Genomic DNA, 25,834 nt, shown 5'->3' with positions numbered 1-25,834 from the left:
TAGGGTCCCTAGGCCTGGCTGGCGATCAGGGCCGATTGGGGCCAGGGCCTCCCTTCATTCTGTGCTGCCCCCCTGGTGGTCAGTGCACATCATAGCAAGCGATTGAACTCCCGGTCTCCTGGTCGACCTCCTGAGGGGACACTTTGCATATCAGCCTTTTATATATAGATACACAATCTTTCTCTCTCTCTCTCTCTCTCTCTCTCTCTCACTAAGTACATAAAGTATAAATTATAATAAAGCAAAACACTCATGTGCCCACTTAAGAAACAGATCATCACAAACACCTCTGAGGTATAGGTGTACCTCTCTGTTTTTATTGCCCTCATTATTACCATGATTTATTACTTCTAGCCAGCTACTGTGTCACCAGTTTTACTGTAGAGCTAAACATCCTCAACTTTTCCCTTTTTTCTACTCCATAGTTTATATTTGCTCATTTAATATAGCCCTTTTGAGATTTTCTAATGCTCCTTGCTATAGAAGAATTGGGAGAAGTTAAAGGACAGAAACTAAGTACAGGGAAACTATAAGGTTACACGCACACACAAGCTGCCTCTTATGTTCATTAGAAAATAATTGGAGATGATCAATGATCTCTTTGGCTCCTCCTCGTAAAGTTGCATCATCTATATCTTCTTCCTTAATCTAGTAGACTACAAAGCAATTAATAAAGCATTTAGGAAAGATAAGAATACCTACAAGTTTTTAGGTTTTATTTTATTTAGAATTTTATATTCCATGTTTTTTTTTGAAATTGAGTTCTGTTTTCATTATTTTTAGGTTTACTTTTACAAATTATTGTTAAAATATTTTATGAAGATACAGGAAGGGAATTGCCTGAAAAGGTACAGAAACTATCTTACTCATGCAACCGAGCTTGCCATCTAGTGGACACTACTTTGAATGCAGTCAGGTACCTCAGCTTCAGTTATATAAAGCTGTACATTTCAAGTCTCTAAATATAAATAGCATGACATAATTTCATCAAGGTAGGAAACATTAAGAAAGTACCTCGTCTATAGAAAATGATTCCAACATGACAATGTGAATTAGATAAAAGATTAAAGAACAAAAAGACCTCTGACTTCAGATTATGGCTTCTTATTAATCATGCAATCTGTTACCTATTCCCTCAACCTCCAAACCCAACACTAATAATCATAATATGAACTGAAACTAGATTTTACTCAGAATAACAACTATGAGCAATCAACATTTAATATCCTATTTTTAATGTCAATTATTGGGGGCTGGGTAGCAATAGGCAGCAAAAGCATAACTGAATTCTGAATAAAAAACATTCTGAAATGTACAAAACTACTTACCATGGGCTTGGGAAGTGAAAGGTAGCCATACTTCTCTCCTACAAACAACATATATAACTTAAAACAAATTTTCTATTATTCACATCTAATTTAAAAATATTATTAAATAAACAGAAAAGTCAGTCTATTAGTTTTAAAATGTTGGCTATTAATCACATATGATTGAGAAATAAAAGTGTAATTTGATGGTGAACACAGAGACTGTCAGCAGTCGCATCTTTAAGGCACCTATGTGGGCCCTCGCCAGCTCCTCCACGAACACGGCACAACAGCCACCCATTTCACTCACAGGGAGTGCTTCCACGCAGCCCGCCCTAATGAAACCGGGTCTGCAGTACCAGCTATCAGTGTTTGCCTCCTTTCCTGCAAGTACCAGACCAAACCATGCACAGCTACCCCCCCAGCATGTCCTCCCAGTCAGGGAAGAAGACAGCTCTAGGGTACAGATAGGAAGATGAAAAAGAGCAAACAACAATTGCTGGGAACTGACATGTGGCAGGAAGCACAACTACTAAGGAAAGGATATGTGTAACGCCCACTTCATCCCTGCCCTTTCATGTTCTGGCTTCTGGGTCATGTATAAAGTCAGGTTACAATGAATGATAGATTTTCCTTTTAAGCTAGTTTGTTTTATCTGGGGTAAAAATTCAAGGTAAGATTTGAACAGTGATTTCTTTTGGTTTCAAGGAAATTGTGTTCAGCCATAATATATTAGGTGAAACCATATAAAATTGCTGATACTCAACAACTTTGAAATATAAAAACAGCAATTTCATATAGTTCTACCTAATTAAAGGCAATAATATGTAAAAACACTAAATCATGCCCTTCCTTATGGAATGACTATTACACAAATAAGGCAAACTTGTTCATAACATATTTAAATTTTCATCTAGAACTGTGCTGTTCAATATTGAATCCACTAGCCACATATCACTATTGATCAACTGAAATATAGCCAGTCTGTATTGAGATGTGCTGCTGTAAGTAAAATACATACTGGATTTTTAAGAAATAATACAATAATTTTAAAATATTGATTATAAATGGAAATAATATTTTGGGTATGCCAGATTAAATAAAAATAGTATTAAAATGAATTTCACTTGTTTCTTTTTAAAATTTTCTTGTGCCTCCTATAATTTTTTAAAATATATTTTTTACTGATTTTTAGAGAGGAAGGGAGAGGGATAGAGAGTTAGAAACACCGATTAGAAGGAAACATCTATCAGCTGCCTTTGCACGTCCCCTACTGGGAATCGAGGCTGCAACTAAGGTACATGCCCTTGACCAGAATCAAACCCGGGACCCTTCAGTCCGTGGGCTGATGCTCTATATACTGAGCCAAACCAGTGAGGGCTGCCTCCCACAATTTTTAAATTGCATATGTGGCTTGCACTGTATTTCCATTGAACGGAGCTGATTTAGAAGATGACCTGTCATTACAGGTTAGCCTTAATGGTATGTGGAAATAGCTTTATGATTCAAATCATTTCTTTGTAATGGCAGAATTGTAAGGAGATTTTATTAATGGTTTTCTGGTCTCAAACTTGTGAGAGAAAAATAAAACTTTAAAGAGGAAGTAGTAATTTCCATGCCTTGTCTCCTAACCCTGATGTAAAAAGTGCCAGATTTAGCTGTGAGATTAACAGAAGACGGTCTTTAAGTCACTCAGAACCTCAAAACTCACCATCTATCTTAATTCAAAGTGTGAATCCTGTCCATAATACCTCTTAAAAAGTGATCTTAATAGCCAGAGAAGAGGGCATAATCATTACTTCAGGATAATTAGCTTAGGGAAGCCATCCTGTGTTATCTACCCTTGTGACCCCCTGTAGTGCCCATGATCCTGAAATGTTCACATTTACTCTCCAAAAGGGAAAAAATAGCCAACTGTTTCAGTATTTCTTATTTCTCCAAGGTACAACACAGTTAAAGAAACCAGAAGGTAGGGATAAATAAACCCATAAGAGAGCCTTTATATAGTCGGGTCTGCTACATTCCCATTCACCAGTCCCTAGTCACCAGCAGTTCTACTCACTGAGGCCCTCTTTCAGCTACTGCACTTGGCTTTGCTCCACATTCCTAGCCCTCAGTGAGACTCAGAATGCTTGACGATCATTGCAAAACTGATCATTCTTGCCAAATAAGTTGATAAAATAAAATAAAAAAGATGAATCTGAATCATTTTATAATTTTTTCCACACAAGTCTAATTATTGCCATTAATTTGAAGCAGAGCAAGAATATATTGACTCAATTATATTTAGCTATTATATCAAATTAAAGAGGCTGTCTCTGATGAAAACATGTTATAAACATTAGGAATAATTGGAAAAACAAATATTTGGGGAGCACATACTTGGTACAGATATTTGTTTTACAGAATTATTTTCAAAGCACTAAATCCTTTGTTTAATATCCTCTAAATCAAAACCACAATTGTGCCATCTTTATTTCTGAGTTTATACTTCAAGATCAATTAAGCTCACCATTAAGTCCCAAAGGCCCTCTCATCTTACAAGAGTAACAAAATGATTTCTTCTGAAAACCTAAATGAGAAGTACTGTTCCCATTTACAATATTCAGAGCTTTTCTGCATCTCTACAAAATAAAACAAATTCCCCAGGGACATATAAGCCTCATCATTTCATTTCACTGAAGATGTGCTACATTACTCCCTATGAGAAGGTCAGTTAGCTTTTTGGGTTCAAGAGGGGCTCTCTATGACATGCTTGATCAGAAAAGAAACCATGTCCCCAGACCCACTTAAAATGAATCCCTAATCACTGAAGGACAGTCAGATTATTGTCTAACCTCAGGAGTGGGATTGACAGATTCAAACCCAAACCCAATCGTCAACCTCAAACCCTTCTTTACTTTCACATTCAATCACCAAATCCTACCAATATTATTTGTAAACTTCTGTTATCAGTCCTCTTATTTCCATTTCTATTACCCTTGCACCATCATCCCTTGTCTGGATGGATCACTTCCATGTTCCAGACTCATGTGTTCCCCAAATAAGCTTGTATTTATCCACAAGCATGTTCCTCTTCCTGAATTTCCCATGTCACTGACCAGCACCCCATGCACCCAACCTGCCAGGTGATGAATTACATGCAGGGCTATGAAACAGGGCTACCACACATCCTTAAAAACTGAGCTTAGTCATGTGAACTCTAAAATGGGTCAAACAGAATCAATGAAATGCAGCTTCCTTAAAGGGGGGAATAGAGTCTGCAAGCCAGGAGAGAAGGCTTCTTCCTGACATTTGTCTAAAATAATCTCAAGTTCTAAATGCTGCCACATACTCATCACTAAGGGAAAGTGAAGTCTTTATCTGGTCCCTTCTAATATGAAGGCTACAGAAGTTTGGTGAAAAGACAAAAAGACCAGCCCTAACCGGTTTGGCTCAGTGGATAGAGCGTCGGCCTGTGGACTCAAGGGTCCCAGGTTCGATTCCGGTCAAGGGCATGTACCTTGGTTGCAGGCACATCCCCAGTGGGGGAGGGGGGGGAGTGCAGGAGGCAGCTGATGGATGTTTCTCTCTCATCGATGTTTCTAACTCTTTCTCCCTCTCCCTCTCTGTAAAAAATCAATAAAATACATATATTTTTTAAAAAGACAGATATTGATTTTTGAATTATTTTTTTAATATCTTTTTATTTACTTCAGAGAGGAAAATAGAAACTATGATGAGAGAGAATCATTGATTGACTGCCTCCTGCATGCCCCACACTAGATATTGAGCCCACAACCTGGGCATGTGTCCTGACCAGGAATTGAAGCATGACCTCCTGGTTCATAGGTCAACACTCAACCACTGAGCCACACTGGTCGGGCTGATTTTTGAGTTCTTAAAACAATCCCATGAGGCCCGACTGTGAAATATGAGTGTCTGAGTAAAGAGAACAATGACCGAACTCTCAGAATGACTTCAAGTATGAGAACACTTTCTCATCGCTTAGCACGTTGTTTGCCACTTAATTGGTTGGTTCCATGATAGTTGCAAATATATCTGATAACTTTCCCAATTGTGAGAGTCAACATATGCAGGGCAGAGCTCAGGTGGCTAGAATACAGCAAAGGCTTTTCAATGACAGTTATAACGTGAGTTATTACAGCAGCAGAGAGAAGCGGGATCGGAAGAATACCCTCCGTGCTGGGTGGCAAGCAGTGTGCAGGTGCAAGGTGAACAGGCAGGTCTGTCGTAACCACAAAGCAGGGAGAGCAGCCCCGTGACACAGACTCAGCCCAATCAATAATGGCTAACTCAGAGTTGGACTTCGTGGAGAAAGCTTTTCTTAAGAGCTTCATGATAAAAAGCAAGGATAAAGAAAGGCACTGTAAGAAATCAACTCTATCTCAATTAACCCCACATAAAGATGCCATCTGATATCTTTACCAGTTAAACAGTGGGTGTCCTATGGATAGAATGCAGCAGAGTTTTTTCCTCCTAAAAAGAAATTTCTGTTCCGCCCTAAGGAGGTTAAAGTAATCCTGAATTTTTTTTCAAAAATATGTTTTTATTGATATTAGACAGAGAGGAAGGGAAAGGGAGAGAGAGAGAGAGAGAGAAACATAGATGAGAGAGAGAAACATAGATGAGAGAGAGAGAGAAACATAGATGAGAGAGAGAAACATAGATGAGAGAGAGAAACATCGATCACTGCCTCCTGCATACCCCCTACTGGGGATCGGGCCCGCAAACCGGGCATGTGCCCTAACCCGGAATTGAAGCAGCCACCTCTCGGTGCATGGGACATGGGACGATGCTCAACCAACTGAGCCACACCGGCCAGGGCAATCCTGAATTTTTTAGGATATGTTACCCAAACGTAAAGAAGACCTAAAGAAGAGGTCTATTATGTAATATCCAGCTTGAAAGTCAAAGAAACCACAGTGACCATGTAGTCTAAAATAAGTCTATGACTTTTCCTGTGTCAAGTCTGGTCTACCCGCTGTGGGTGCGAGTGCTAAGAAAGGCTGGGAGGCCACTTCTCTTCCTTCCCTAGCCAAGTCCTAGGGCTAAGCGATCATTCTCCTGTAAATGCGGATCAGTCACCTCACTTTACCTTTTAATGTATGAAACCTGCCTCACATAAAAACCCATGTAACCATAAATACTTTATCCAAGCATCAAAATGATATGCCATTCAGACCAGCTATCACAGAGATCTTTAAATGAAGAAGCATGGTAAACTTTTATTATATTTTACAAATTATGATATATCTATAAAGTCTATACCATTCCAATTTTTAAGCATATCAGCAATTATTCTAAGTAAATATTTTCAAAAAATATGAAATGTTTAAATGTCCTTAATCAGTAAAAAATATCTAATTTGATATTATTGTGACTTTAAATGTATTTTATTTTAAAAACTAAGCATGCTTGACACTAACAGAAGCCATTTGAAGGGAAAAATATATAAAAATACAAACAAATGACAGGACACACAGTACAATGGGAAATAAACAAAAATCCCAGTTGATGTTAAAATAAAAAGTAAAAATGATGCCCTCCTGCACATTGTACGGTGTTATTCTACATGTTGTAGAAATAATGAACTTACCCACCATAGGAAATATTCCCAGGTCAGGTGGTCATCAAGGAAAACGATTCCATCCAAGTGGAAGGAAAGCAATTCAAAAATCAAACAACTACATTCATTTCATTATGAAATTAGTAGAAATAAATCAGATAATCACTGTATTGCAGAAGAAATTTGTACTAAAACTAAAAAACAATTTAGAAGAAACAAAATGGCTTAATATCAATAAGAAAACTAGAATGCTAATATTAATTCAAAGAAATCTACTGCGCTGTTGTAGAACAAACTTTACTGCTTTGATACTAAATAAAGGACAAATATTATTTTCATGATTTTTTGTGGAAGATATCTTACTATAAAAATAACTCAGGATATGACAAGATAATTCATTTTGCATCTGAAGTGTGAAATTGAAAAACTAATAGCGTTACAATAAAATAATAATATATTTCAATATGTGGACAGTCTCTCACCTCGTCTTCCTTCAAACACATCATTGATTTCTCTTAGCAATGTTGACATGTCACTAATTTGGGATTCCCATGCTTCACAAAATACATCTAGGTTTTCTTTAGCAATTTTACTAGATGGATGCAATGTCAATGTTTCAGCAGCAGAAATTATCTGAAGAAATACAATATAAACAAGTGTGATTTTCAAAATCTTAGCTCTTAGAATCAATGCAAGACCAAACTTAAGTCTGTACTGTCCAAATCAACTCAATACACAACTATGAAGTAATTTCCACAGATAAGCCTCATGTTGGCCAATGTGGAGATACATGGTAGAACAAAACTTACTGTTTCTTATAACCTTATCTACAAACAAACAGTACGTGTTATTCTATACAAACCTTGATTCCGCTAGCAATTATCTTTGGGGGGGAGGGGTTGTTTTTTATTTCAAGAGTATGTTTATTAAAGCGAGGGACAGTGAAACCAGGAAGGGCCTGGGACAGAAGAAGCCACAGGAGAGAGAATGGGTGGGCTGCTGTGGCTCTCTAGAAAGGTTATGGGAAAGAAGTGAGCCAAGCGGGGCTGCTGTCAGCTCACTGTAGAGTCAGAGAAAAGGAGAATTTGGGGGCAGATTTAGGGGGTTAGCCTGGGACGAGCTGCCACTGCCCATTGCCCCCCTGGTTGCCAGTCTGGTGGGGACCTTTAGAGTAGTAGTAGTAGCAGTAGCATTGGTGGTGCTGGCAACAGCAGTGGTGGTACAGTAGTGTCGGTATCAATAGTAGTGAGAGTAGTAGTTGTAGCTAGATAGCAGTGGTGGTGGTGGTAGAGGTATTGATATTATTAGTGGTAGAGGTAGTAGTAGTAACATGCACACACCTATGAGTACATTGTAGATATATTCTTGAGATAGCATGTTAGGTGTTTGACATATATTGATATTAATCCTCAAACACACACAAACAGCCCTCGCTGGTGTGGCTCAGTTGGTTGAGTGTCCTCCCACACACTGAGAGGTCACTGGTTCAATTCCGGTCAAGGGCACATGCCTGGGTTGTGGGATTGATCCCCAGTAGGGGGCGTGCAGAAAGCAGCCAAACGATGATTCTCTCTCATCATTGATGTTCTATCTTTCTCTCCCTCTCCCTTCCTCTCTGAAATCAATAAAAATATATTAAAAATTAAATTTAAAAAAAAAAGGCAAGTCACCAGTGGCCATGCGATGGTGAAGCCTACACAGTAAGGACTGGACTTTATGAGCAAGGAAGAAAGTCACTGGAGAGCTCCCAGAGACTGGCATATCAGAGTTATGCTACGTTCAAGGAAACTAGAACTAGATGCTTCTCCTGGGGGCCACGGCCCCACGGGCACAGGGCTGACAAGCTGGTGGCAGCCTTATGAGCAGAACACGGTCCCCATCGGCAGGGAAGGTGGAACCCTGGGCTGGCCAGCCAGGTTTCAGCACTGCTGCCCTCCTCGCCGGAGCTACTGAACAGCGTGCAACCTGCTCACTGTGCCTAACACTTTAAAGGAAATATAACAATGGCATTGCTAAAGCAGAGAGCTCCAGAAATAAATATTAAGTATCCAAGAGGCATGCTCTATTTCCTAAATAGACAGATTTCCTAAAAATCCCTTTGAGAGACAGATGGCAAAGACTAGGTGAAAGCCAAGGTGATGGGGACAGAAAAAGCTTCTCAAGTTTAGAAGTTGACAACAGGCTCTATCATCATCGTGGGGAAGAAAATCTGGCTTTTCCTAATCATTGCTGCAGTAGAAACAGTAAACAGAGGACTGCAACCAGCTGATTGCACACGGCAGGAGGGTCACATGCTTTAGTTCTAGTGAAATACACTGCAGCCAAGGCTAGTAGGATGACACCCAGCTGCACCAGCAAATAATGAAGCCTTGGTTTCTCCCAATAAACAGAGGCCCTCTGGTTATAATAAAATGTTCAGCAGATGACCACTGGTGAGAGTCACTCATATACAGCTGTCCCTTGAACCATGCAGAGGTTAGGGGCCCTGACCTCTGCACACTCAAAAGTCCACGTATAACGATGTAGTTACTGCTTCTACGATAAGCCTTTGCCACTGTTCCCTACAGGAGAGCATATAATCATCCCTCCAACATCCAACGTGGTTCTGCTGGAGGGCGCGTACCACCAACTTGCTTTCACTGTTCTCAACCATAAATCCAGGGGCGTGGCATCTATCTTCAATATTGCAATTAAAAGGTAAGCCCTTTTGGCTGACCGTGGTAAATGAAACAAGCACACCTGGTATTTGTAATTTGGGGGTTAGAAAGGAAGTTCTGTCCCTCACTTTTCCCCTTAGATTGATTTGACAGGGACAGTATTAAATGGGCTGTAAATGTTTAAAAGGCTTTGAAAATTAGTACAGGAAAGTCAAGAAAAAATAACACAGTTTTCTCAAACACAAGACCTTTCATTTCTGCATATTCCCATAGAGTCATTTTCATATATATATATATATATATATATATATATATATATATACATTTTAAATAACAGCAATTATAGTACATATACAAATCTGTATAATGCTTTTATGCCCCAACATTTTAACAAAACATTTTTCAATGTTGCTAATTCTAGTTATTATTATTTTAAGTTATATTATTTACCTAACTTAAGATAGCTATTTTGTTTCCAGTGGAACTTATTATAAGTAATGTTGTAACAAACAACATTTTTGGTTGTTTGTTTTGTTTTATATGTTTTTTATTGATTTCAGAGAGGAAGGAAGAGGGAGGGAGAGATAGAAACATCAATGATGAGAGAGAATAATTGATCAGCTGCCTCCTGCAGGCCCTACATTGGGGACTGAGCCTGCAACCCGGGCATGTGCCCCTGACTGGAATCGAACCTGGGACCCTTCAGTCCGCAGGCCGATGCTCTATCACTGAGCCAAACCAGGTAGGGCGGTTTGTTTGTTTTTTGTTGTAGTTGTTTATCTCCTATGTCCTTAAGAATTACGGGGTCAAAATGTGAATATTTTTATGGCTTGTTACATAGAGATAGCTTACTTTTCAAACATGTTACAACAACCCACAATGCCAACAGCTTCATTAAAGTAGATATAAACTAGGCTTCCCTTGAATGAGCCAATCTCCAGGTTGGCAGATGACCAGATAACCCAGTGGAATGTCAGCTATGTTCCGGCGCTGTACCTAGGAAAATTCCAGAGTCTGCATTTCTCTCGGTAGATTTGGCCTGTAGTTATGCAGAACCACTTTCTCTTCCTTGCACACAATCTGTTACGACACTCAGACAAGACTTAATACAGAAGGAACAATCTGCTGTTGGTCGTACCTGTTGGCCAGTCACCTGAAATGTCTCCTCTGCATGGACGCAGGTTATTTCAAGAGGTTCTGTCCCAGATACATGTCGCAACAATCGACAGGTCTGCAAGAGAGCATTTCTACAGTTCAACTTCCACGTTCTCGTTCTTCACAAGGCAGACTCATTTTATATTTTATAACAACAATAAAACATGGAAACCCACACAAACAAGTCTTTACATCAAGGAGAAATTATAATACTATATAATACTACAGAGTCTCGAGGAACAAATAAGGGTACAGAGTATTGTTTTGGGGTCCTATCTGATCATGGCAAGGTGTTCACAGACTTCTCGGACCAGGAGCAGCCTTTGAAAGGATCTCGCAGTGCCCACACATTTTATGTATAAAGACACCTGGCTCAGAGAAGTGACTTGCCCAAGGTCTCTAGGCTAAACTAGGTCAATTACTAAAAGCTAAGTATTCTTCCTGTCAACAAAAACCACTTTCCTTCATGGGAAATTAATTAACACACCTTTAATTGGAGATAACACTGGATTAGGCAAGACTGATGTAATGAGTGGCGAGCCTACCTATATCAGCAAAAATTACTGGAAACCTTGAGGCTTGAAACAGAAAGTTAGAAAAAAATATTTTTTCATCTTCTAAAATGATTTGCTGCAGGAATCTTATAATTACCAAGTTTGCTTACAGTCATAATATATGGCTTACAAACAAAACAGCATCAAAACTATTTTAAAAGGAGATGAATCTACACTCATTTTAAGAATGCTCCTGCCCTGGCCGGTTGCTCAATGGTTAGAGCACCGGCCCTTGGACCAAAGAGTCTCGGATCCTATTCGCAGTCAAGGGCATGTACCTGGGTTGCAGGTTTGATCCCTGGCTCCGGTCAGGGTGCATGCAGGAGGCAACCAATGAGTGTCTCTCTCTCATTGATGTTTCTCTCTCTCTCCCTCCCTCCCTCCCACTCTCTCGAAAAAACCAATGGGGAAAATATCCTCGGGTAAGGATTGACCAAAAAAAAAAAAAAAAAAAAAGCTCCTTAGCAGATTTAAGATATAATCAAATGAAGGAGAGGAAGCTAGTCCAGTTGACCTAAAGGTTTCTTCAGCCCTTAGTCTTTGAGATGTGATGGGCAGGGTATATTAGAAAATCTAAAGACAGCTAGATAGATGGCTCATATTTATGCATTTATACGCATGTGGGCTAAGTGATACCTTTTATATACAAGGTATACAGGGATTGAGTATGTATTTTTTACTAGCAGATCAGATGTCAGACATTCTTAATAGGTGGAAGGCTTAGAATATCAATTAATAATTGGAATTATAACAAAAGTGGCAGGTAAGCATCAGTAACACGTAACAGAGATTTGGGAAGAACAGGAGAGGTTCAGAGAAGGCATTTTGTACTGGATGGCTTCTCCTTGTCCCTCCATATTTACCCTCCTTCTCTCTCAAATCTGCTTTTTGTTCTGGGACACTGACCCACATGGTCTGCAGCTATGTTTGGCCGGTGGGAACCCCCAGCAATAGACCAGCAGGGATGAGGAGAGTCAGGGACTTTATTCCCATGTCCTTTCCCTGCAGGGTCACCTTGGACTGTCTCTATGTCTAGTCCTAAAACCACCTCTCAAGGTGTCTCTCTGGAAGACTCCATGCCCTTCCAGTCTCTAGTAACCACTCCCCTTCCCCTCCCCCATCACGGTGGGCGTGGGGGTGACACCAGCTCTGCTCTCACTCACCCCAGTTACTGCACTTCCATGGTCCACCCCCCAGCCCCCTATGTATGCCACTGTAAACAGCTCCTTTATTAAACCATCTTTAGAGGATCCTAATTTGAGTGTGCCATTCTTTTCCTGCTGAGACCCACAGGTTCAAACAGAAACAAGGTCAGACAGTGCATCTGACTCCATAGCGCTACTCAGAGACTGAGCTCCCGGGGAGAATAAGGAAAAGATTAATATGAAGTGCTTTTGTGGGTTCCAGCAGTTTTGGTTGTTTTGTTTTAGAAGCCAGACCGCTCGCTGTAAGATCGGAACAGATAAACATAATACCTTTAGAATTCCAAACGAGAGAGAAAATGCTCACAAAAGTTGCCCCGAAACTGCATTGCGTTGACATTCCCTGATGATATACAGCGACCATTAAACCACCATTTCTTGAACAAGTAAACCGATCACTCACCTCGACAAGCTGCTCTCTCTGTTCTGAGAATTTACAGGCATATTCAGCCAAACCTTCTAAATTTCCTTCTACTCCCGTAAGTTTTAACGCTTTTAGAACCACGTGATCAGCATGGTACTTTAACAGATCTGCTGCCAGCTGAGTTGCTGTACTGTGAAGCTGCAGATGTGGGGGGTGAAGGGTGATGAAACAAACAACAAACCATCAGATTTTGTGGCCAAGCACCTCAGAATCACTTTAAAAACCAAAGAGTAGTGACCTCAACACAGTCCCAGTGGAACCTTTCAGGGGGAAGTGTACAGTTCCCCGTGGTAAGGGTAGCAGTTGTGTAGATCTGGGAGGGGTGATAGGAACATCTTTGAGGCCCCTGTGTGGGAAGTAATGCTGTTTGCAGAAAAATGAACTCGATCCCTTGTTCATTCTATTACCAATCAGCTCTTTCCCACACAGTCCTCTCCTACCTTAAAAAATGCTTCTGCTACTCTTCAAGTTAGTGAGGAATAGAACAGTATTACAGCATGGTATCCAAAGTATTAAGAAAAAAAATCAATGGTAGTTTGTGATCACGAGTGAGTGTTTTTTAAAAATATATTTTGATTGACTTTAGGAAGGAAGGGGGGGGGGGAGAGAGAGAGAAAAAAATATCAATGATAAGAGGATCATTTATTGGCTGCCTCCTGCATGCCCCCAGGCATGTGCCCTGACAGGAATGGAACTGTGACCTCCTGGTTCATAGGTCATGCTCATCCACTGAGCCAGTTTTTTTATCAGACTTTTGAAAAAGGATCAATGTGGGATTTAGTCAGTAAAGTAGTCACCACAATTTGACTGAACACCTACATCATGCCAGGCACTGGGTTAGAGCCTGGGCCCACATGACAAATAGGACACAACCCTCCCCTCAGTGGGGTTACAGTCTATCTATAGTTGTTACCCAGAACTGTATTCTTAACATCTGGGTCGCAGGAGAAACGATGCATAAAAGGGTAACAAAACCTCCAAGGTTATATTTGACTTTGGAGTGCATGTTAAGCATGGCCCACTCATATTGGATCTCTTTGGGTAGTATTAACTCCAAAGTGTTCTTATGCTGACCTTAAAAAAAGAAATGTGATAGGCCTACCCGGTTTGGCTCAGTGGATAGAGCGTCGGCCTGTGGACTGCAGGGTCCTGGGTTCAGTTCTGGTCAAGGGCACATTCCCAGGTTGTGGGCTTGATCCCGGGTAGAGGGCATGCAGGAGGCAGCCAATCAATGATTACCTCTCATCATTGATGTTTCTATCTCTCTCGCCCTCTCCCTTCCTCTCTGAAATCAATAAAATTATAAATTTAAAAATAATGTGACAGGTTATTTTGGGGTTCTCCAGAAAGAGATCACTTTTAATAACACTGTCCCCAGAAAAAAAATCTGACCTTGAGTGGATTCTATTTGAATAAAGTGATTTTTTTCCCCCTGGAAGTAATCCAATGTCAACTCAAATTACAGGACTTGCTATGAAATTAACAATAGGCAGTCCACATTCACGCAATCAAGTGAGAATAATTAGTCAGAAACAAAGACATTAAAATGCCCCCCTTTTTTTGGGGAAACAAAATACAACATGAGAATTCTAAAAGACTTTGTTTAGCCACCAGGGCCTTAGAGAATAGTTAATGCCAGCCCTTATTTTACAGACTATGAAAAGGTGGAGTCGCTTGTCCAAGGCCACACAAATTTTACAATTACGACCAACCCTGAGGGAGGAAGGGGGAATAACATCAATTCCTGCCCCGTGCAATGTACTGACAACAGCTTTATAGACGTTATCGCTTGTAATTCTTACAAAGTCCTAGGTTGTTGTTATACCCATTTCAGAGGTAAGAAAAATGAAGCTTGTGGAAAGCCACTCCGCCTTGGGGATTTTGTGCTCTTCTGATGGTCACATTTCTAACAATAGTTCAGTTGAAATTGAATAGGCGCTGGGGGGGGGGGGGGGGGGCGCGGGAGGGGAATGGTGAGGGTTTGTTTAAACCATAGAAAATGGTATCCTTCTATGTTTAATAGGATGTGAAAATGAAGATTTCAACAGAGGTCGGTACCAAGTAAGATGTGAAACAGATCACCATGTATATAATTTTTATTGCTGAACAATATTTCGTTTAGTCATACCAAAATCCGTTTCATCAATTCCCAATGATGAAATTTTAGGTTGTTTCCAGTTTGGGGCCATTGTAAGTAGAGCTGCTGTGAGCATTCGTGTACAAGCTTTAAGACTGATGGCACCAATAACATGGTGGCTTCAAAATAACTAGGTCAAAGGAAAACTTTAAAAAATTATTTTCTGTGCACAGCGACATACTAATGCATTTTCTATGTACCATATACAACATGAAAATTTGCAAAGAGTTAAGAGAGGCTAGATTTCAAACTATACTTACTTCTTTCTTAAGTTCATTGAGGCCATGACTGATTTTCAATATACTGAGTTCCAGCTCTTCAGCGATGCTTTTTGTTCTCTTGCTTTGCTAACAAATTTAAAAAGTATATACGTAGGGTTACCTCATCTTTTTCATCTGATGACTCCAATTTTACTTGAACTATAAATTATAATAAATTTTTAATATCATTCTGTGCATTATAAGAAACGTAGATTTAAAAAATTCACCTGTTTATGGTTAGAATAGAAAATAGAATTTTAAGTATTTAGTTATATTTTCCCACTCTAACTATAAATGGGTTAATTTCTAAAATCTAACTTTCTTAAATAAATTCATCATATCGAAGACTAAACTATTTTATCTTGTGCCTAGGATGCTCATCATCATTCTTGACCTAGTTAAAAATTAAAACAAGTCCTCACACCTTCTCAAATCACACAACCTAAATGAGACCCCCTTCTTACCCATGTTAACCCTCAGTCTAAGTCGTCATCCCAGTATGCCATTACATGTTTACTTTTTTATTTGTTTGTTTAATGTCTGTCTTCCCCACTAGGCGTTGGTAAGCTCCATGAAGGCTGCGATCGTATTTAATTTGCTCACCACTGAATCCACAATCCCTGGCACAGCAAATGGAAGGAAGGAAGTGTTCAGCTCTTTGAATGAATAAATCAAAGTTAAATGTCAATATCCTCAAGAAGCCATCTTCATTTTTCTCCCTGAATAAAAACCCATCCCCCTTCAAATCCTCTCAACACACGGTCTGTCCCTTCTCTTTGGACGCTTACATAGCTCTCTGTACTTGCCTCACCCCACCCCACATTCTTCTACATTGCAAAACTCGTGCAGTCAAATATTTTATCTTCTTCATCTTTAGATTTCCAGGGCCTGGCATATAAAAAGCACATGGTAACAACTGAAATAGATGAATGCATGAACAATACATCTGGAATGCAGAATTGGAGATGCCAGTGCTTGTAAAATATCTGAAGGGTGCTACTTGCAAATCTAAGTACTAATAGAATAAGATTCCCAACACAGACAGCATTTCCTCACAGAAACGTTTTCCCCTGAATGTTGGGCTTACATATTTAACACAAAGCAATCTATACTTCAGATTAGATATCGCACAGATCATTCAAACTAGACAGAAAATACTGCTTTCATCCCTGACACTACTCTACCCGAGGTTAAGTTTTCCTGCTAATGTGAGCATTTGCCATGCTGTGATGCCAAGAAAATATGAGAGAAATCTTTATTCACAAATGAATGTATTAAAGGAAGTAAGCTCTGCTCTGTTCAGACATTCCCAGCCACCTTCACCCTTCCTCTTCATCTTTACTGCCAAAGCTTTCCTTTAAGACGTCCAGATTTGTTCCCTCCATGCTGTATGTTCCAGATTTGTTCCCTCCATGCTGTATGTTGAAAACCACGCTAAATACCGAGGTCTAAGAATAAAGGTGCCAGTGTCATCTCAGGCTTGTCTCTCTCTGTTGTAACCCACCCTCTATAAGGCACCTGCTCCCTGGGCTGTCCCACCTCTGCCAGCCTTTACTCTCCTGCCCTGAGAGCTGCCCATGTTTTACGTAGACCACTAGCCTAGGAAGGCTCTTTAAGAGTCTGCCCACAGACTGGGAATCTGTGCGAGGGTGAGAAATCTTCCACCGGCCAGCTGGATCTACCCTGTCTTCACTGCAGCTAGACCTCAATAAGCTTCCTAAATCAGTGTGTCTGCAAACCAGCTGTCCTCAGAGGGAAGAGCTGTGCACATCTGAGCGCCTCAAGTAAGACTCAGGTCCCAAGACCCTAAAGGTGGGGTCTCCTCTGCTCCTCACTCTGAAGCAGCATTCTGGGGAGGAATGTTCCCCAGGTGAGTTTGGTGGAGGAGCAGAGACAACAGGGGGAACTGTGATGGTGACGGTGGCACAGAGTCCAGACTGGCCAGGATGGGAAACAGGCTGGGGATGTCAGGTCCTGTGAGTGCTGCGGTGATGGTAAGCGTGCTCTGGCCAAGCAGGAGGGAGACGAGGAGGGAGACGCCCTTGTCTCCCTCTGGACCACATCCACATTCCTGGTGATGTGGTTAGCGTCCCCATCTCTCACAACTTTAGGGGAGAGCTACCAGACAAAAGTTACTTCTAAGAAAGCAGGTTCTTACGGCTTGCATCCACACGGAGGCTAACTGCTGGAGCTCCGCCCTCGCGTGGGCCGACAGGTCCAGGATGCGCTCCCTGTGCTCGTGGCTGGTGTAGGCGGAATCGGTGAAGTCCTCCGTGCGCTCCAACACGGCTTCCAACGTCGCGGAGAGATTCTCCTTTGACTGAAAATAAAGGTTCTCCCGAAGAGCTTCTATATTCATCTGAGAACAAAAACAACGTGCATCCACGAGTCAATGTTCCCACCTAAGTAAAAGGGACTGTGGTTTCTAGCAGTGCCCAGGGAGGCACGAGCAATTTCTTGCCTGATCTGGGGGCTCAGGGGGAATGCAACCTCTAGTGATGACTACATTCTCCACTAACCCGGGAGGACACAGGGCTCGGGAGCCCCCCAACCCCCATGGCCAGGCAGAGCCTCGCTCCCATAGCTGTTAACACAACATTCCTGTGAGGTCAGTGAAGACAGGAAGAGCATTAGCATGTAGCAACCGGTAGAAAACATGAACCTGCCTCCACGTAAAGGATCTGCATCTGAGAAAACGCTGAGGCAAAGTCCTAGAAAATGCTACACCCAAAAAAGAAAAATGTACTGAGCCCAGGGGAAGGGTGTGGAGGGTAGAGGGTATGGGAAAGGATTCAATTTTTCCTTAATTAATTCAGCAAAACTCGACCATTTTGTCTTATGTCCCTAACAGCACCTCCCTGACCAGTATCCTCGGCCAGGGGGCCTGGATAATCTTTCTGAAAGGGTGAAGCTTCTGATATTGCCACCCCTCTCTAATTGGCTCCTCACCACCTATAAAATCAAGTCCAAACCTCTATGGTAAAACAAAAAATCCTCAGGGTCCTGCCTTTATATACCTCTCTAACAGTCTCTCTCACCCCCACGCTCACTTCACCACCTGGTGCTTCGAGTTCCTTCACTGTGTGACAATGTCCCTGGACAGCCTTCCTCCCTGTCGGTTTTCTAAGATACGCTACGCCACCTCAACCTCACGTCACCTCTAGCTCATGAAACATATCACAGAAACAACGGGGGCCAGGAGGCAGCAAGCGGTGATGATCCAGGCTGTGTCACAGTGAAGGTGCTGAGGAAAAACGGCTACATCTGTTTAGCACGTTCAAGTCCTTTCACTCATACTATTTCAAGTTAATCTTTACAATATTAAGATTCAGGAGGATCCAGAGCCATAGGGAACTGCCTGCTGCCCCTACTCCTCCAGTATCCCTCCATCATATGTGCACAGGATTGTTTTTGTTTTTTTGTGTGTTTTTTTTTAATATATTTTATTGATTTTTTACAGAGAGGAAGGGAGAGGGATAGAAAGCTAGAAACATCGATGAGAGAGAATCATCGACCAGCTGCCTCCTGCACACCCCCTACCAGGGATGTGCCCGCAGCCAATGTACATGCCCTTGACCGGAATCGAACCTGGGACCTTTCAGTCCGCAGACTGACGCTCTATCCATTGAGCCAAACCGGTTTCGGCTGACAGGATTGTTTTAAAAATATGTTTTTATTGATATTTTTGAGAGAGAGAGAAAGGGAGAGGGAGAGAGAAACATCAGTGACGAGAGAATCACTGACTGCCTCCTGCACACTTCCTACTGGGGATTGAACCCGAAATCTGGGCACATGCCTCAACCAGGAATTGAACTGTGACCCCTGGTTCATGAGTCAGTGCTCAACCACAGAACCACATTGGCAGGGCCAGGGTTGTTTTTTTTAAAGGTCGGAAAGAGCATGGATAAAAGTGAGGTATGGAATTGACAATGAGGATCTGAGAATTTGAGAATTTCATAAAAATCAGCCATGTTGACCACAGCATTTATGTTAAGGTTTTTTATTTTCCCCTTAGAGAGAATATAGGTGTGGGTTTTATTTGTTTTTTATTCAATTTATTGGGGTGACATTGGCCAACATGAACATATAGGTTTCAGGTGTGGGTTCCTATGTTACAAGATCTGTATATTGCACTGTGTGCCCACCACCCAAAGTCAAATCTTCTCCTGTCACCACATATTAGGATCCCCTTCTTTCCTACCCCCTTCTTTTCTTTTTATTAAGATGCGTTTTTAAACAGTAACTTGGTAAAGATATTTTGTTGAAGGCCATTCATTTTTATGGTTTCAGAAGATGTGTCCATATATTCACAGTACCAAATGCAGTAAAAATATTCCCTCTACAGGTCATACTCTCCATCTGAAAATAGGTAAGATGCCAAAAAGATAGCCACTGGTAGCCAGACTGAGTCTATTCATAGCAGCTCTGCCCTCCGATGCCTGCGGTGAGAGGGTCAGCGCGGGCGCAGGCTCAGTGGCCACAGGTACAGCACTGCCCGCCCCAGTGAGCCCGGCAGAAACGCAGTGTCAAGGGGCAAAAGGCCTGGCTCCAACCCTACTTGTTTCCTTCATTATCCTCTGACCTTTGACAAGACACCTCCTCCTCGGCCTGAATAAAAAGAGGGGTTTAGAATAATATGATCCCTTTTAAAAACTCTAAGAGAATGGTCCTTCCTTGTAGCTTCTTTCCCCTCGGGAAGGGATTGATGGCAGGACTGGCAGCATACAAACAAACCAGAGGTATAAGCTGGAAGGTCATGGACTTCGGGAATAGAGAGTTCTGCTTTTAAAAAAGGACTCCACCACTTACTAGCTTTTCTCCTAAAACAATGTGGAAATAATAGGCCCTGGCCAGGTAGCTCAGTTAGTTAGAGTACCATCCCGATAAGCCAAGGTTTCGGGTTTGACACCTGGTCAGGGCACATACAAGAAGCAACCAATGAATGTATAAATCAGTGGAACAACAAATCAATGTTTCTCTCTCTCTTCCCCCACTCCTTTCTCTCTTTCCCTCCCTCCCTTCCTCTCTTTTTCTCTCTCTCTCTCAAATCAATTTTTAAAATATTACATAAAAAATATGGGTGTAATAATATTCACCTAAAAGGGTGTTAGAGATTAAATAATATTTATTAAGAGCACAGCCCCTAAAAATAAAGGACCTTTCACCCCATGTTCCACTTAGACCTTCACACAATTAAAACTCAAAGTGGACGATCCAGGATGGCAGTGGAGAAGGTGGGAGTTACACTCACCTCCTCCCAGAACCAAAGTGGAAACACAACTAAATCGTAGAACAATCAACCTGAAAAGTGAAAGTGCAGTCAGATGAAAACCATGCCATCCCTGTCCTGTCACAGCCCTGCTGATCAGAGAGGTGGCAACCCGTAGGCAAATCAGTTAATTTCCTATCTGCGGAATAAGGGCTTGTGCTAGATGATTTCCTAGGGCCCCCCCTGCCTCAGACACGGCTCTGAGCCAAAGAGCAGCTTCACCATCTCTCTGACTTCTGATGAGAAGTTCTGCCCTAAAATGATGGGATTCCTGAGTCAGACTTGCTAGTTTCAGATCCCAACCCTGGCACTTCCTAGCTGGCAAGTATACTTAATCCATTTCTCAGTCTCCCCAACAGTCTATGTCGGGGTGGGGAACCTTCTTCCTGCCAAGGGCCATTTGGGTATTTATAACATCATTCGTGGGCCATACAAAATGATCAACTTAACAATGAGCCTGCTATATTTGGTCACACATTTAATTAACTCACCCCTAATGCCTTGGCCAGACCAAAAGATTTCGTGGGCCTGATATGGCCCACGGGCCAGACGTTCCCCACCCCGGGTCTATGGGGATAAGAACAATAGTTCTTGTGAGAATTAGACATACACATACATTTAAAGAACTCAGAACAGGGCTGGCACACAGTAAGTGCTCCACAAATGTTAGCATGTATTATGGTTAATTTTAAAATTTTAGTTATCATAAATACTATTACTACTACTACTATCTCAAATTATAAGTCCTATATCCCAGGGAAGAGCAGAAATCCCAGCAGAAATTATTTGCTGTCTGCCACCATCCGTGGATGGTGTAGCACTGCTCCAAAGTCTTGGTTAGGGACACACTCCTCAACAGATGACAGGAGGCTACTGCCAAACCATACAGCTAACCAGGGCCAGAGTAGCTGCGATAACCCAAGACCAGTGTTCTCTGTACATTCCACACTAAGCCAAGTGCTACTGGTTATTAAGTTTGTACCTCCTGGCATTTTCAAAAGAGAAATATCTGCTTTTGTGAAGCATCTATTCTAAAATATTACACAAAAATAAAGATATTCCATAGAGCGATGCTCCTTTAAAATTGAAAGAAAAAAAAATCAAAATATATTCTCTTAATTCTTACCTTGAATTCTTTAATTCCGGTAAAAATACTGACGGCTGCAACGTCAGTCTCTCCATTGGGCTTGCAGTCAGTCACAATTTCAATGACCTTATCCAGTGCCACTTTCATTCGGTCGAATACCCCTTCTTTGTTTTTATGGGCCGATTCACAGTTGGGATGCCTGAGACACGTCTTCAAAACAAGTGAAGCTTTTATTTTAAGATTTGATCCAAATCCTAACACACAAAATCTTACAGAGAACATGTCATGCTAATAAAAATGGTTCTTTACCAAAATCTCCCGGGTCCCTGGCTCACCCAGCTGCTTCTCCTCACTAAAAGTGGAAGCAGGATGAGTAAAAAGCGATAGCAAGGTTAAGTGAAAAAGGCAGAGTGCAAAACTACATCTTTACACTTCAATAATCAGTTTACTTAAAATTTTTGAGAAAAACCCTATCTATATCTTTATCATGATTAAAAATATTTTTAAATGTTGTCTTATGTGTGTAAGAGCTGAAAAACAATGAGGAAAAATGAACAGGTGAGATATGACTGTGGATGTATGTTTGCCTTTTCAAAAAATGATGTAAATGCAAAACTACTCAAGGGCCAGATACTAACAGAGGCTTCCATCTAGGCTCCAGATAAATCTGTTTTTGTGGCTTTACTGATCCCAGCAGAATAAATATTTCTGAGCAGAAAAAGGCAATTCTAAACACACTGCTAATGAGATGTTGACTAGTTCATTCTTGAATTGTACCAATTTGCTGGCCAACTGCAGTTTGGAATTACAAGCTCTTGATTGACAATTGTGTTTAAAGTAGGATAAGGAATTAGAGATATGAATTTCCAGAATAAACAAACTAAGGGCTGACTTAATACTCCAGTTACTTAACAGATTCTAACTTGCCTAGCTTGCGCTAGAGATAGGTGTGCTGGCTCCCCAACGAGACTGGCAAAACCCTGCAGGCAGTGGCCATGTGGGACAGGCCTCCATTCCCAGCACCTAATACAGCACCTTCTGCTTAGCTGCTCAAGCAAAGCTGACTCGTAGATTAACTGCTGTTTGGAACCGGGGAAGAGAGTTAGCATTCTTGCCAAAGAATAACTGAGATTCAACTATGAGAGCCTATATTCCAATTTATCATTTTGATCATTTTTAAAATGTACAATATATAAATTAGATGCACTCAATCAGGTTCTCTAATTAATCTGCAATACAGTGAAACAAAAAGTGTTCTTACCTTTGAAGCTGTGAGAAGCATCATTGTACACTTTTCAAGAACTGCCCTCGCTGCTGCCATTTTTGCCTTTTTCTTTTCATCTTTCAGATCCTAAAAAGAGAATGAAATCACTGAGCATGCTAGGGTCATGCGGACAATCCACTTTCTTGAAAAATCATTTACTCAATAATGACAATACTCAACAGTGAAGTGACATGGTTAAAAAAGTGACAACGTGAAAAAAACTAGAATGAAGTTTCATAAAGTGTCCCCTCTTCAATCTGACGACATGCACAGAACAGAGGGGAATAAAACAGCTGCCCTTCGTAAGGACAGGGCTGAGCCCCAGGGAGGTACTGCCACGTGCTCACTTTCTGGTGGCCTGCCATGCCTGGCGTTCTTGTGCCCTCGTGGACACACCTCACTCCTAACCAGAAACGATCACCCCGTGCTTTACTTAAATAAAAGTGGCTTATTTATTGAGCACCCATGGGCTATCATTTCCTTCAAAATAGATACTTAGAAGCCAACTCTTTCCAGGGACCATGTCTGATTAATCCCATCGAAGTACTAATTCATCTCATTATGAGGTTGGTTTGTCCTACACTTAACCAACCTGCTGCTCTGAAATGTTCTTAGGCTGTTTCGTAGATATACAATCTTCCCCAACTAGATTATGAACTCTGAGGCAAAAACTGTATTTTGAATTTTTTTTTCTTTTGATTTCTCTGCATAGAGCCCTTGATGGAATGTGTGCTTATCACAGAAGTATCGAATATTACTTATCCAATCTAGAATGATTTGGTTATGACCATCTAATTCAAGGTCAGCATATATTTTCAATAAAAGGCCAGATAATAAGCTTTTAGGTTTCCTGAACCATAGGGCGGTCTCTGTCACAATGACTTAAAATTCTATCACTGTAGTGTGAACACTGTCCCAGATAATACCTAAACAAATTAGCATGGCTGTGCGCCAATAAATTGTTACTTGTGGACACTGACATTTAAATTACATAAAATTTCCACCCGCCACATTAGTCGGTCTTTCTTCTTTTCTGAGTTGAGGGACAAGCCCTTTCTTACAAAAAACAAAGACTCAAAGTTTGAGAATCATTTGCCTTTTATTTGTTTTAGTAAATTATTATAGTAGATTCAAAGTTATGCCTATAATATCACTCATTCACTTGTATCCCAATATAGCTTTCTTTGAACCAAACGTTAATTTACGTCACAAGATCACATCCCAAAGGACAGTGTCCTACCTGTGAATATCATCCATCATGAGTATAAAAAATAAAAGTTGAGGTCACTTCTAAAATTTCCCCTTTGTCTTTAACATGTTGAACAGGACTTCTTGCAAAACAACCTGTGGGCCTAGCTGACAATGCATCAAGTACGTGTGTCACACAAGACACTTGTAAGCCACACACCATATCATACAGTGGATGGTGATGGCCAGTGATGGGCAAAGATGGCCTCTCAATCTCAGAGCGCTGGTCCACAGGACGAAACAGAGGCCTCCATAAATCCCAGGTGGCCCAAGAAGCACCAAGGGAAGCATCACCAACTGGTCTGGCACTTCCCAGGCCAATACCCACCTCCCAACTCCAGCCACAGCCTGAAAGTTCACGCCCCAGACCACCTCCTGTGGGGCTACACCAAAGCACCCCAAGCAAAGGTCAATTACTACATATTCAACCTGTTTACAAGGTACACTCATGCACAAATAACCTCACAAGGAAACGTCAGTCCTAAATATAATAGGGTCTTCCACCTTCCTAAACTTCAGAGCGTGCAGTCTGAACTGGGGGACAGACCTATAAAGAACTTCTATTACGGTTTCATTTGAAAACTATGGGTTTTAGAATCAGACATAACTGAGCCCAATCTGCTAGAAGAGTGACCATGGGAAAGTTCATTATCTTCTCAGATTCAGTTTCCTCACGTTCACGATAACAATACCTACTTCATAGGGATGTTTTGAGAATTAAATGAGATCACGGATATTAAGTACCTAACACATAGCCAATGCAAATAAATAATGAGCTCTGATCGAAAAGTGAAATGGAAAGTTTCACAAAAGAGGAAGTACTTGAGTTGGGCCTTGAAGGCAAGTCTGACCTTCCCCAGTGTGTGAGATGGAACAAATAACTGTTATTTGTGCACCAGAAAAGTGTGCATGTACTTGAAAACTTTAACATGTGGTAAATACATACATTTTGTCTATCTCCAGTTAGATGTGCAAACTCCACCATTTCATTTCCAAATTGACTGAATATCTGGACAAACTCTTGAAAGCTATTCACTTTCTCCAGTCTTTCCATAGTTGCAAGAACCTGCAAACCAGAGAATATTTTATTCTCAGGTGTAGACATGACAGAGACTAAGAGGTCAGGACTGAGGAGAGAGAGGGAAAGAGAAATTTAAATTTGAGGGGACAGCGGGGCTCAGAGAACCAAAGGTGAGAATTATCGAGGGGACAAGTTGTTTTTAGGATGGGAAGACTTGGGCTCACTTGAAAATCAAAAGGAAAAAGCATAAAGGAAAGGACTAATATGCAAGAGAATATTCAAGAGAATATCCAAGAGAAGAAATCGTGTATGTAGAGAACGCTGGAGAAGGTGAGGACCGGTAGGACTATGGTAATCCCATCTTCCGAGGACCCGGAGGGGGTGAGGCTAAGAGAAGGTACATGTTTTAAGGTTAGTCAACCAGGCGTGGGAACACCCTTTTTCTCAGGACAGGGGAAGGAAGGAATCTGCTGAGTGAGGAGTGGAGAGGGAGGCGTGGGGACTTCAGGAGCAGGAAACAGGGTGGATCAGTCAGGAACTGCCTGTGTTAAATGAATTCATTGCCAAGAAGCTTTGGGCAGCCGGGGGTGAACAGAGAGCATGAACCTGTAGTAGAGGCAACAGAAATTGTCATGCATATTCTTGACATTAGAAATAAAGTAAACAGCCTGGCTGCTTTG

At 41.2% G+C, this 25,834-nt stretch overlaps 1 protein-coding gene across 1 annotated transcript in view; it reads right to left on the bottom strand.

Moving 5' to 3' along the window:
- Positions 1 to 25,834, bottom strand: part of CTNNAL1 (catenin alpha like 1) — a 55,332-nt gene that overhangs the window by 9,909 nt on the left and 19,589 nt on the right. Inside the window, exons 4-12 of the mRNA XM_079790074.1 lie at positions 25,080 to 25,199; positions 22,883 to 22,972; positions 21,661 to 21,831; positions 17,424 to 17,624; positions 15,266 to 15,352; positions 12,848 to 13,006; positions 10,672 to 10,764; positions 7,359 to 7,509; positions 1,329 to 1,366 (exon numbers count right to left, since the gene is read on the bottom strand). Coding sequence (XP_079646200.1) covers positions 1,329 to 1,366; positions 7,359 to 7,509; positions 10,672 to 10,764; positions 12,848 to 13,006; positions 15,266 to 15,352; positions 17,424 to 17,624; positions 21,661 to 21,831; positions 22,883 to 22,972; positions 25,080 to 25,199 — 1,110 coding nt within the window. The remainder of the gene's footprint in view (positions 1 to 1,328; positions 1,367 to 7,358; positions 7,510 to 10,671; positions 10,765 to 12,847; positions 13,007 to 15,265; positions 15,353 to 17,423; positions 17,625 to 21,660; positions 21,832 to 22,882; positions 22,973 to 25,079; positions 25,200 to 25,834) is intronic.

The sequence above is a fragment of the Cnephaeus nilssonii genome (genome assembly GCF_951640355.1).
Source record: "Cnephaeus nilssonii genome assembly, chromosome: 14".
Classification (NCBI taxonomy): domain Eukaryota; kingdom Metazoa; phylum Chordata; class Mammalia; order Chiroptera; family Vespertilionidae; genus Cnephaeus; species Cnephaeus nilssonii.
The sequence above is the reverse complement of the archived record's forward strand: the minus strand, read 5'-3'. Positions and strand labels throughout refer to the sequence as shown.